Source organism: Lissotriton vulgaris, chromosome 5 (genome assembly GCF_964263255.1).
Source record: "Lissotriton vulgaris chromosome 5, aLisVul1.2, whole genome shotgun sequence".
NCBI lineage: Eukaryota > Metazoa > Chordata > Amphibia > Caudata > Salamandridae > Lissotriton > Lissotriton vulgaris.
In genome coordinates this window covers 2,032,697,438-2,032,709,667 of record NC_141693.1, presented here as the reverse complement: position 1 = coordinate 2,032,709,667, position 12,230 = coordinate 2,032,697,438, and the positions used below count along the sequence as shown (strand labels likewise).

The window sequence follows — 12,230 nt, the reverse complement described above, 5'->3', positions numbered from 1 at the left end:
GTTGGATAAGAGCTGTGGGTTCTAGGTCAGCTTGTTAGCAAAACATGAATCATTACACTGTCTTGGAAGCTCCTGTGCCCGCCCTTTTTTCGGGCTTTTCTGTGCATCCATTTTGGGCAATCTTTGGTAAGGTACTGGATGGGAGTACCCAGTTTGGGTGTCATTTTAGGAATCCATGAGTTTTTGGACATGGGTCACCTGGTCCTCCCCCTCGCCATTATGGAGGTGAGTGTTTTAGTGCGGTGATCTTCGTGATTGTGTAGATGACTCTTTTTACCTAACTATCATTTTAAGGGTGTTGGTGGCCCTTTAATACTCTACTTTGCCTAATGTGTGTGTGAGTGTGTGTGTGTAATTTTATCAATACTGATGGTAGCTTTTGACCTAAACATGCGCGATCCGCCATTAAACGAAGGGGCGTGTAGCAATTTGGTGTTTGTGGGTAATTTCAACGTGTCCTGAAGACACATGTATGGCCCTCTGGTTCCTCTGGTCCCTTCACAGGGTGTGCAACGAGGTTTTCTCTAATAGAGTTGGGTGTTTTAACAACTCTCTTTTTCTGGAAGGTTAGTTTTTGGGCTGCTTTTGTGCTGCTTCTTGCAGGCCGTTGGGCGCCTTCATAAGGTCTCATGAATGCTGAATTTATTTTAGATTATCGGTGGGGGTTGAGAGGCTGCTCAGTGACCCCCGTGTTCTTCGAATGTGGCAATGACTGGGATCGGGCCTATTGTTCCCTTGGACGATGTTCATGAGACCCTGTGAAGCTTATTCGACAAGCTGGGTGCAGTGGTGAGCACATCCGTGCACCTTGTGTGGGGTCTGCGATGATCATCTACGGACCCCTTTTCCTCTCACTGCCCCCCTCTCCCTCGGATCCAGGACGCTGTGGGCCTGCTGCCTTTGGCGGGAATGAGGGAATCCCTACGCAGTGACGTGCTACTCCCGCTGTTTTGGAGGGACGTGATCCGATGGGAAGACTTTGGATGTTTGGAAGCATTAGGGTAGAGGAGGAGGCAGAATGTTCTGCTCACGACAAGAGTCCGGAGCGCAGCTGGGACCCGTCATGCTGCGGGCAACGAACTGAGATGGCGGACTGCCCTGGTGGATTTCCCTACTGGCTTGGTGTCAGAACTCTTCGTGGACTACAGGGTTCTATGGGGGATACCATTATACCACTTGTGCGGAAAACCTGACCTCTTGCACTGGAGGGTCGCCTCATTTTGGAACTAAAAGGGGGCCAGCAAGCTGGAGACCTAAAAATGTTGAGGAATGAGGTCCTTTCAAACTAGGCACAGGAACCCGTCCCAATTGTACTTGGATGAGGGGGGACCTGGATGCTTGTTTTTGTGTACTGGTCAGGGCCTGCCCAGCTCCCTCAGCAGGCTTCACTTCCCTTCGGCGTGGCCAATGCCCCACCCCGCTCCTACTCTCCCACTCCTCACTCCCTCCCCCCCCCCCCCCCCCCCCTCCCAGGGACAAGCAACAGCACGGGGCCAAGACCCCTGCCGGCACCCAAGATGGAGTTTTTTGTGTGGATTTGCGATCAACACGGAAGGTTCAGCAACCCTGAGTTTTTCCTGAATGCAAGTAGAGGTTTGATTTCTCTCCTAATGCTGGGTCACTGGTCTCTATCGTTGTGGCGAGTTTCCTGGAGTTGGGGCGAAGTGGATGGGTCATATTTTTTAATGTACTGCTTATTTGGATTGGGCGATCATGTGAAGGCATTGCCTCCCCAGACAATCACCCCTCCCTGCCGTGGCTGTGACCCTGTGCTTGCTTGGTTGGGTTTCCTGCCTTCTGTGGTTGCCAATTTGTGTTGCCAATCACCTGGTCCTCGTTGTGGTAGTGTGTTTGTTATGTTATGTTATGTTATAACCTATTTGTAAAGCGCACTTTGACCAAGGTTTCATGGCGCTGTTTCGAGCTGTACTGAGTTGACTGTTCTGAGTTGACAGCAGTGGGATTGGTTTACTCATGTGCCTGTATGAACAGCCATGTCTTGAGCTGCCTTCTGAATTGAAGCAGATCGGGACAGGAACGGATCTCCCATGGGAGTGAGTTCCAGAGTTGTGGCGCCAGTGTTTGTTGACTGATTTCCTTGTGGCTGAATGTGCAGTGTGCTCGGGTTGTTCTGGGCTTGGTTTTATGGATGGGGGTTTTGCGGGAACTGGCCTATCGATCGCTGCTCTGATGTGCATTCAGGTGGCTTTGGTCAGTCCGGTGGCCCATCCTGAGGCTGTAGAATGATTGGATAGGGGTTTGGCTGCAGCCAGCCTTCCTGACCTCTGCTGCCATAATTGGGATGGAACCTTCTGGGGTTCCACGTGGAGTCCCTTTCAAATCTGGCGCCATTTGCACGCTTGCGGCCAACGCATTTCCCTCGGGGGTAATCTTACACAGTTTGTAGGGGCCCGGCTTGGTGGAGTGGTTTTGGGCTTGCTCCTGGTTTCGACCCTTCCTCGTGGACCATTGTGTGGGGGTTGCTCATGGTGGCCAGCTTCCCTCCGGCTCTGGGACTCTCCCCCTGTGGCGGGTGGGACACTTCCTTAGGGTAGTGTGTCATCTGCTGGATATGCAGAGTTCCTTTCAATGGTCACTTGCTTGGGCTCTGCAATCGGCAGCAGCTTCAGTGTGGGGGACTCACTGATTAGTGACGGGCAGCCTTGTCTGCGCGACTTTCTCACTCGGGAGGTGCCAGAGTGGTAACAGAGGCTGAGCTCAGTAACCCTGGTGGTACACCGGGCTATTTGTCACTGCCAATGCCCCTGCGTGACTTGGGCCAGCTCGCCACCTAGCCTCGGGGGACTCAGCAGGCATAGACAAGTCGAGGTCCTGGATCTCGTGCTCCTTGTGTGCCTTACTGGTTAACAACATTTTTGTCCTTTGTGCGGTTTCCAACTAGAAGGTGGTGTGTGTGGCATGTCCACCACCTGGCTCTTTCACACAGCGCGAGAAGGTTTCCTATATACTACAGGGCCGCCCTGTGAAAGGGTTGCGCCTGGCCGGGTCCGCCCTGTGAAAGGGGTGTGCCTGGCCAGGGCAGCCCTGTGAAAGGGGTGCACCTGGCCAGGGCCGCCCGGTGAAAGGGGTGCACCTGGCCAGGGCCGCCCTGTGAAAGGGGGGCCCCTGGCCAGGGCCAGCCTGGCTGGCGTCCATGTGGCGTGGGAGTGTATTGCTGGTTGGTGCCCTCTGAGGGGCGCTCCAGGGGAGGAGCAGACTGTAGCCCTGTTCTCAGCAAACTGGATTGACATTTTCAGTTTGGTCATTTGGTCCTGACCCCAGATATTAGTCAGAGAAGAGGGAAAGTACAACAATTGTTCCCTATTAAAGCGTGCACAAATACGTTACACCTTGCCTCTTACGTTAAGCCTGAGCGGTATGTGCCAATCTACCAGAGGGAGAGCACAGTTTAATTTAGGTTGTGTATCTGACTTGTCCTGACTGGGATTGTGGCTCCTGCTTTGACGGGGTGCATACTTTGCCAAACATAAATCTCAATTTCTAACAGTGAACAATTTAGCAAAGGATGCCCCTCAGCCTGTCAATAAAAGATGATGCATAAGAAGATGGGAATGCTGTTGCACCCCTCACAGTGGATACTGTAGAGGAGAATATGGACAACGATGAGGACCGAGGAAGGGCAGTAAGCAGGGGCGGAAAATCCGTTCCGCTCGCGGATTTTCGGTAAATTCGCAATCCGCGAACTCTCGCGAATTTACCAAAAATCCGCAAATTCGTACGCAGCGGAATTTTTTTCTTGGTGATACAATATTGCGGCGTGCGGCATTCACTTACCGTCATTCAGCATTTGCCGAGTTGTTTTTCTCGATATTTTGCGAGTGCTGTGCCATTTTGGATCTTGCTGCGGGATCCCGCGGGAGTTTGGCGACGCATCGCGAGAGTTCACAATTGCGAACATGTAGGTGCGGCGGGCAGCAACAATCTCGCACTCGCGAAATTACAAAATTTGCAATTCTGCACAAGAAATCCACTAGCAAGCAGCATAGACCTTCTGAAAATGATGATTTTTATCAGAATAACTCCTCAGGTTGACATTTGCCTGCACTTTTTTGTTTTTGGATTTGAGGCATTTTGACTTTCTTTGGATCACTTTTGGATTAGAAATCAACTTTCACAAGTAAGTTTGTTTGGGGCATTACAGTTGCTGTTCTGCAGAAAAATGAGTTTTGCAAAACTGAAAGCACTCAGCAGGTGCAAAAGTTCACTCATCATTAGTAACCATTCCCTGTAGTACTTCCTGAGGGGCCCCTCCAGAGTTCAGTTGCCTATGTTTGTTTGGGGCATTACAGTTGCTGTTCTGCAGAAAAACGAGTTTTGCAAAACTGAAAGCACTCAGCAGGTGCAAAAGTTCAAACTCATCATTAGTAACCATTCCCCGTAGTGCTTCCTGACTGGGGCCCCTCCAGAGTTCAGTTGTTAGTTGCAACAATTCTATGACCCTGCTCTGACCCTCACAGCAGGCTCATAGAATAGCTACAAGTAGGCCACAAAGGTCCTGGAAAAAAAATTGCACTGCAACCGAAAGCAAATTACAGATAAGGAAGCAGGTGCCAAACCCCAAATTAATTCATGTCAGTTGAAGCAGGGCAGGTGTGCTTGCTTCCCCCCCCCCCCCCCCCCCCCATAATCTACAGTGATGAACCAGAGGGTGGCATTGATGTACCAGAGGGTGGCATGGGTGAAACAGGGTGGCAGTGGTGAAACAGAGGGTGCTGTGAACAGGCCCGGACTGGCCGTTGCGGGCACCGGGCAATCCCCCGGTGGGCCGCATGGTTGGGGGCCGGTTTTGGCCCCCTGGGGGCCGTTTTTTTTACAGGGCCGTTTTTGCAGCTATGCTGCAAAAACGGTCCTGTAATAATAAAAACGGCCTAAAACCGGCCCTGGCACAGAGCGCGGTCGCACCCCAGGGGGGGCGGCCGAGCACTTTGCCAGGGCCGGTTCTGGTTCCCAGTCCGGCCCTGGCTGTGAACCTGTGATGATGAACCAGACGTAGAAACAACATAGTCGCGACCATTGCGAGCCGACAAGTAAGTTCGAAATTGCGAACTGGTACAAAACCCTCGCGAACTGGCAGAAACCCTTGCGAACACAAAAAAAAATCAGCAAATTTGCGAGAATTCGTGGATTTTGCGGATTGCGAGTTCGCAAATACGCAAATTCGCGAACGCCAGATTCGCAAAATTCACCCATGCTTAAAGGGCAGTGCACATACCCCAACTCCGCACTCACATAAGGTCCCCACCAAAGAGCCAAGTCCTTGTAGATGACAGACCAGGGACTTCCATTATTGATACCTGCGCTTCTGTTGACGTTAAGGCGAAAGAAACCTGTGAAACTTATTGAGCAGTCGGCGATGAAAGACTTCAAGGAGAACATCTACGCCTACCGACCCGAGAACCCACTAACCCTTGTGGGCATGTTCATCACTGACATTACTGTAGTATTGTGCATTTCACTTCTCTTTTACTTTATTGTGTACACCGATTCCTTTAAGAGCTCTGGTTATTGTTTACGCAGCTCCAGAGCAATAGAATGTGGATTAGAGATGAAGAAGCCAGTTGCACCTGACTTGACCCAGCTGATGGATGGGACCTTTCCTTTCTCTGAATAAACGTACTCTTTATTCACCACCTTAGAGATTTATACTTGGGTTTACACTGGCGACGATGATCTGAAACCTACCCTGCGTATGCAGCATATTCATTCTTCAAGGATTTGTCTCAACATCATATTTTACAAGATCAACAAGTTTCAACTCTGCTCTACAAATGAAATGCACAATACTACAATTACCCATGACGATGTTACCGCTCGAGGCAACGTGTATGTCACCCAACAACGGGCAGGCATATGACTGAGTTCTCAGGCAGCTTTAGAATTGATTTGAAAGGGGCTAGGTGGACTTTAGGAATTTCTAGAGAGAGTGGCATTACCATAGTCGAGTCTAGACAGGACCAGTGATGGAACCACTGATTTAAAGTCGTCAGCAGGAATGAAGGGTTTCATTTTTTTGAGATGGTGGAGTGTGAATAGAGCACCTTTAGCTGAATTTCTCATGTGTGGAGTAAGACTGAGGCTCTGGTCGATGCTGATGTCGAGGGATTTGACTGAGTTAGAGATGGAAAGAGAACAGTTGAGAGCTTTGATGTCAGAGATCCAGTGTTGAATAGGGAGCAAGTTGTTTTTAGGAGAGAATAGAATGATTTCTGTTTTTTTAGGGTTAAGTTTGAGGTGGTTGTGCTGAAACCACATTTGAATCTTAGTCAAGGCATCATTGAGATGTAAAACGTCAGTATGGGATTTGATCCGATAGTAAAGTTGGATGTCATCAGCATAGAGGTGGTAACTGATTTTCGCTTGTTTAAGGATGAGGGTGAGGGGTTCCATGAAGAGGTTGAATAGAGTGGGAGAGAGAATAGAGACCTGGGGGATGTCCAAGGTGACCGGCAGAGGTTTAGAAAGGCAACCACTGACTTTAATTTGTTGGGCTCTGTGTTGGAAAAAGGAGGTGAACCACTTGAGAACAGCACCATTGAAGCCAAAACGGTATTTGGGTATATTGGTTAAGGTGGAATGGTTTACTGTATCAAAAGCGGCGGAGAGGTCAAGAAGAATGAGAAGGGGAGGCCCCCCCCCTGTCTAGGGAGCGATGGATGTCATCAATAATGTTGAGCGTGGCTGTTTCAGTGCTGCAGCCCTTTCGGAAACCTGATTGTAACACGTCCAAGAGGTTGAATGATTCGATGTCATTGTCCAGCTGGAGCAGGGCGCATTTTCCCAGGGTCTTAGATAAGAAAGGAAGGTTATAAATAGGGCACAGATTATTTTAGTAATTGGGGTAAGCTGTAGCGTTTTTGATGATGGGGGTGATTGGTCCTAGTCGGAGGGAAGCAGGGACACTTCCGGTGGCAAGGGAGGAGTTGATGACAGTGGTCCAATATGGGGCGATAATGTGTTTGAGGTCTTGGACAAGATAGGCAGGGAGGGGATCTCTGGTATGCGAGGATGGTTTAAGCTTGGAGATGATGTTGAGGACTTCCCGTTCAGAAACTGGGCAAAAGTTATTCCAGGATGCATTGTTTTTTAGCTGGGGGCTAATGTAGTAGCGTTCGGAGGGGGTGACAATGGGGGCGAGTTGGGAAGAGTCTGGGGGAGGGGTAGGTGTGGATGGAGACTTAGGGGGAATGTCAAGTAGGGGTGGTAGGCTATGCGGAAGGGGGGTTAAGATGAAGGCTTGATCAATCTTAGCGATTTTATCAGAGAAGAAGCTAGCAATTTCTTCACATCTCTCAACCGTAGCCATTAGTTTGGGGGGAGGCTGAAGCAGTTTGGTCTTTGACAATGCTAAATAATTTCCTGGGTCGGTTTCTTGCCCGGTCGAGTTGTGGCTGGAAGAAGGAGGTCTTTTCATTAAAGATGTGGTTTTTGTAGTTGGCCCTTGCAGCTATGTGGACGACAAGATTAGAGGGGGAAGGGTGTTGCCTCCACGTGCGTTCAGTAAGTCGAATAGCGCATCTCTCATTGTTGAGGTCGGTGTTGAACCAAGATTTGGAGGGGTTACATTTTTGCAGTTTTAATTTGGTTGAGGCAATTTTGGTCAAGGACTTCAACGATGGATTTGTTGTAGTGTTCAGTAAGGTCATTAGCACTTTGGGAGAGAGGAGTAAGCCGTAGATGTGCTTTAATCTTAGTCTCCAGTTTGCCCGGAGGAATAAGGTGAAGATTTCTGGTCAATTTCTGATGTTTTGTAGTTTTTATGAATGGAGGGGGCACAAAGCTTGTGATCGCAAAGAGGATAAGGTGGTGGTCGGACCAGTCAATGAGGACGATGTGAGAAAGTGAAGCCAGTTCTTTGCTAGTGATGATAGCGTCCAGAGTGGCACCTTTGGTGTGTGTTGGAGAATGGCAGAGTTGTTTCAAGTCACTGATATCGAGAAAGTCATTGATGAGACTAACTGAGGGATCATCATTTTTGTTCTAGTGGAGGTTAAAGTCTCTGAAGAAGAGGTTTCTAGATTTGGAAATCGAGGATTGGTTAAGAAGATCGGACAATTCCTCCACAAAGGAGGGAGCTCAACATCATTGACAGGGCGGAGGAACATGCTCCCTGTGTGTCGCCAGATGTCGTCACCCTTAAACCCAAGCAATCCGGAGACGCAAGACAGGAGACAGTACATGGATATGCTGATCCCAAACATAGCAATCAAACAGAAGCAACACTTCACCCGACGGTCAACAACTTGGTAAACAAACTAAGTGGATGCCTCTGGTTCTTGAAGATGGATCTACAGTCAGACTAACCCCAGGTTCTGTTAGTTCCTGATCCCACTGCATTACATCTGTTTCTACACACCTTGGCCTTCAGAGCTACAGGAGATTGAACATTGGTATCTCTAGGGCAGCTGAGGTTTTCAAAACGCCATATGAGAGCTATTCTCTGGTCTAAGGGGGTCATTGATGTCAGTGATGCCATTTTGCTGTACGCCTGCTCTCTGGAAGAGCATCGGGCTCGGCCTTGCAGAACTGTGACCTCACCTTACAGCAAACAAAGTGTGAATTCCAGCAGTTTGCACATCAGCTTTTTATCGGCTACCACTTCTTGGCAGCTAGGACAGCTCTGATCCGATCAAAGTACAAGACATGAACTCAGCACCTTCCTCAAACTCTGTCAGCAAGGCGAGGAGTTTCTTGAGCATGGTCAACTATTGTTGGCAGTTTATTAAGGATCTGCCCTCCCTCACTGCCCCTCTTCAGGACGTCACTGAAACCGTTGAGACCGAGGTGTGGTATGGGACCTGAAACGGCGTACTCAAATATAAAGAATGCACTATCTGCCGATTCCACACTCGCCAATATCGACCCCACCAACGAATGAGACCAAGGTCATCGAGAAGAGTGTGATGGATGGATGCTTAATTAATCTCAGCCGCTGGCAGGTGCTCTGGGCCGCACTCCAGTCCATCGTTTCTCGCCCACCATGCCAGCTCAGTTTGGATCCAGCCATGTGCAAATCAGTCTTGACGCTGCTCAGTTAACAGTCCTGCAAGACCCTCCCTGAATCAAATTCAAGGATCCCATGTCCGGTGTCGCTCTTTTTAGTGTTCATCAGCCAAGTTTAGCTCGTTTGCAGTGACAGTGCGCACTGAACCCATGTCTGGGCATATCCGTCCCACTTTGGGCATCACGCTGAAGTATACCTAAAAAGTGATGGATAGAACGCTCAAACTAATCTCCACCACTGGTAATTACCCAGGGCTGCCACGCAGACCGTCCCTATTAAGCACATCACGCCTTCTCAGTTTTGGACCCAGCCATATACTAATCAGTTTCGACCCTGCCGCAATGGCAATAGTCCAGCCCGAACTGCCAGGCCAGGTCCTTCCTGAACAGGAAGACAAGCAGCCCCAGCCACTGGGAGTCGCTCTGGACTGCATCCCAATCCATCGCGGGACTGTTCCTATTGGATCGAGGTCAAGACTGATTGGCATAGGGTCTAATCTCAGGTGGCACGGTGCGCCAAAGATCAACAGGTTGGAATGATACCCGAGCCAATGCCAATGGGTAGACTTATTGCAAGCCTTCTCCTGTCAACTTTTGTGTGTTTTAAGAATCGAACCTGGCAGTGAACACTAGCCAGACTGGATTAGTTCCAAGACCCTAAGAGCCTCCTGTTTACCAATGAACATCCCACACCCTCCATCCCTGGACTCCAAGAGCCTGCTTTTCCACCATTACCATCCCACGCCCTCAGTCCCCGGACGCTAAGAGCTCACCTGGACTGGAGCGTAAGGACAGCCCAGGCAGTGTTGAAACCAGCGCCCCCTGCAGGAGGCCTCCACTGGAATGGGGCCAAGTGGGCATGGTTGGGTTGTGATGCATCATCTTGCTCTGAATTCTGCCCCATAACTTGCAACCTACCAGAAAAATGCCGGTGTGTGGGTGTGTGCTGGAAGGGCCCTTCTACATAGGTTGGCTCATCCCCCATGGCCACACCGGAAGGGCCGTCCCCTCTGTCTTGGCTGGACGGGAAGGGCCGTCCCCTCTGCCTTGCCGCACCAGAAGGGCCATCCCCTCTGCCTTGGCCCGACCGGAAGGGCCGTCCCTTCTGCCTCGGCCGCACCGGAAGGGCCGTCCCTTCTGCCATGGCCCGACCGGAAGGGCCGTCCCTTCTGCCATGGCCGCACCGAAGTCCTGTCCTAAATATGGCTGCCTTGCCACTATGTTGTAAGCCCTAAATTGCCATTGGAAAGCTAGAACAATTAAGAGCGCTCAGCATCGAAAAACCTATGCGTATGGAAGGTGGAATCTCCAGCGGCAGCCGGCACCAATTGGAGGTGGAGGGGTGGCTTTAGGGTGCGGGTGAGGTTAACAAAAAAAATTAATTCAACTTACCTGCCTGCTGCGTCCTCCTTGCCGCTCCTCCTGGTCGCATCTCTCCTCCTCCCACTGGCCAGGACAGGAAGCAGCCTGGAAGCGTCCAGGACCCCCCGTAGCCAATCATAACGCAGCAATGCAGTGTTGTTATTGGTCTGAGCGCCGTGGCTCGGTGCTCAGACGCGCATGGGGGCCTGGGCATGGGAGATTACAGCCTGGGCAGAGAAGAGAGAAAGTGCGCATGACTGTTATGGTCAGCTCGAGAGGGCCGGCCAAACAGTTAACAGGTTATCTTAGGAGTGGGCGTAAACCACTCCTCGGCTGCGCGGTCAGCCCCGCCCGCCTTTCAAAGCTGCCGTGCACGGAAAATAAAATGATAATAACACAGTTATTATCATTTTTTTATACTGCTGAAAAAAACAGTGGGCGGCGCTCCGCTGCAATAGGGGAGGAGCCGCCTTCGGGACTCTGCCATGTCTATCTAGGACGCAAATGAATGTGGACATAATGACATAATTAAGATGCTAGTTTTAAAGTTATTAATCACCATACGCTCTCTTTCCCCCTCTCTCTGCTCTGCAGGTGTCCACAGTGTAACACTCCCCCAGGAGGGCAAGGTAAGACCAGAGCCCCGCCTCTCTCGGCTGTGGGGAGAGGGGCATTGCTCCCTCTGTCTCCCTCTGTGTGACCCTCCACTTCTCAAACTGACCTTTCTTTCCCTCTGTCCCCCATTCCTTTTCCCTCTGACCTCCATTCCTTTCCTCTCTGTCCTCCATTCCTTGTCTCTCTGTCCTCCATTCCTTTTCTCTCTGTCCTCCATTCCTTTTCTCTCTGTCTTCTATTCCTTTTCTCTCTGTCCTCCATTCCTTTTCCCTCTGACCTCCATTTCGTTTCTCTCTGTCCTCCATTCCTTTTCTCTCTGTCGTCCATTCCTTTTCTCTCTGACCTCCACTACTTGTCTCTCTGTCCTCCATTCCGTTTCTCTCTGTCCTTCATTCCTTTTCTCTCTGTCCTCCATTCCGTTTCTCTCTGTCCTCCATTCCTTTTCTCTCTGTCTTCCATTCCTTTTCTCTCTGTCCTCCATTCCTTTTCTCTCTGTCTTCCATTCCTTTATTCCTTTTCTCTCTGTCTTCCATTACTTTTCTCTCTGTCCCCATTCCTTTTCCCTCTGACCTCCATTCCTTTTCTCTCTGACCTCCATTCCTTTTCTCTCTGTCCTCCATCCCTTTTCTCTCTGTCTTCTATTCCTTTTCTCTCTGTCCTCCATTCCTTTTCCCTCTGACCTCCATTCCGTTTCTCTCTGTTCTCCATTCCTTTTCTCTCTGTCGTCCATTCCTTTTCTCTCTGACCTCCACTACTTGTCTCTCTGTCCTCCATTCCGTTTCTCTCTGTCCTCTATTCCTTTTCTCTCTGTCCTCCATTCCGTTTCTCTCTGTCCTCCATTCCTTTTCTCTCTGTCTTCTATTCCTTTTCTCTCTGTCCTCCATTCCTTTTCCCTCTGACCTCCATTCCGTTTCTCTCTGTCCTCCATTCCTTTTCTCTCTGTCGTCCATTCCTTTTCTCTCTGACCTCCACTACTTGTCTCTCTGTCCTCCATTCCGTTTCTCTCTGTCCTCTATTCCTTTTCTCTCTGTCCTCCATTCCTTTTCTCTCTGTCCTCCATTCCTTTTCTCTCTGTCTTCTATTCCTTTTCTCTCTGTCCTCCATTCCTTTTCCCTCTGACCTCCATTTCGTTTCTCTCTGTCCTCCATTCCTTTTCTCTCTGTCGTCCATTCCTTTTCTCTCTGACCTCCACTACTTGTCTCTCTGTCCTCCATTCCGTTTCTCTCTGTCCT

The 12,230-nt window shown here is 50.0% G+C and overlaps 1 protein-coding gene across 1 annotated transcript in view; it reads left to right on the top strand.

Moving 5' to 3' along the window:
• PIP5KL1 (phosphatidylinositol-4-phosphate 5-kinase like 1) overlaps window positions 1-12,230 on the top strand; it is a 370,871-nt gene that overhangs the window by 276,605 nt on the left and 82,036 nt on the right. Inside the window, exon 7 of the mRNA XM_086924947.1 lies at window positions 10,978-11,012. Within this exon, the coding sequence (XP_086781073.1) occupies window positions 10,978-11,012 (35 nt within the window). The remainder of the gene's footprint in view (window positions 1-10,977; window positions 11,013-12,230) is intronic.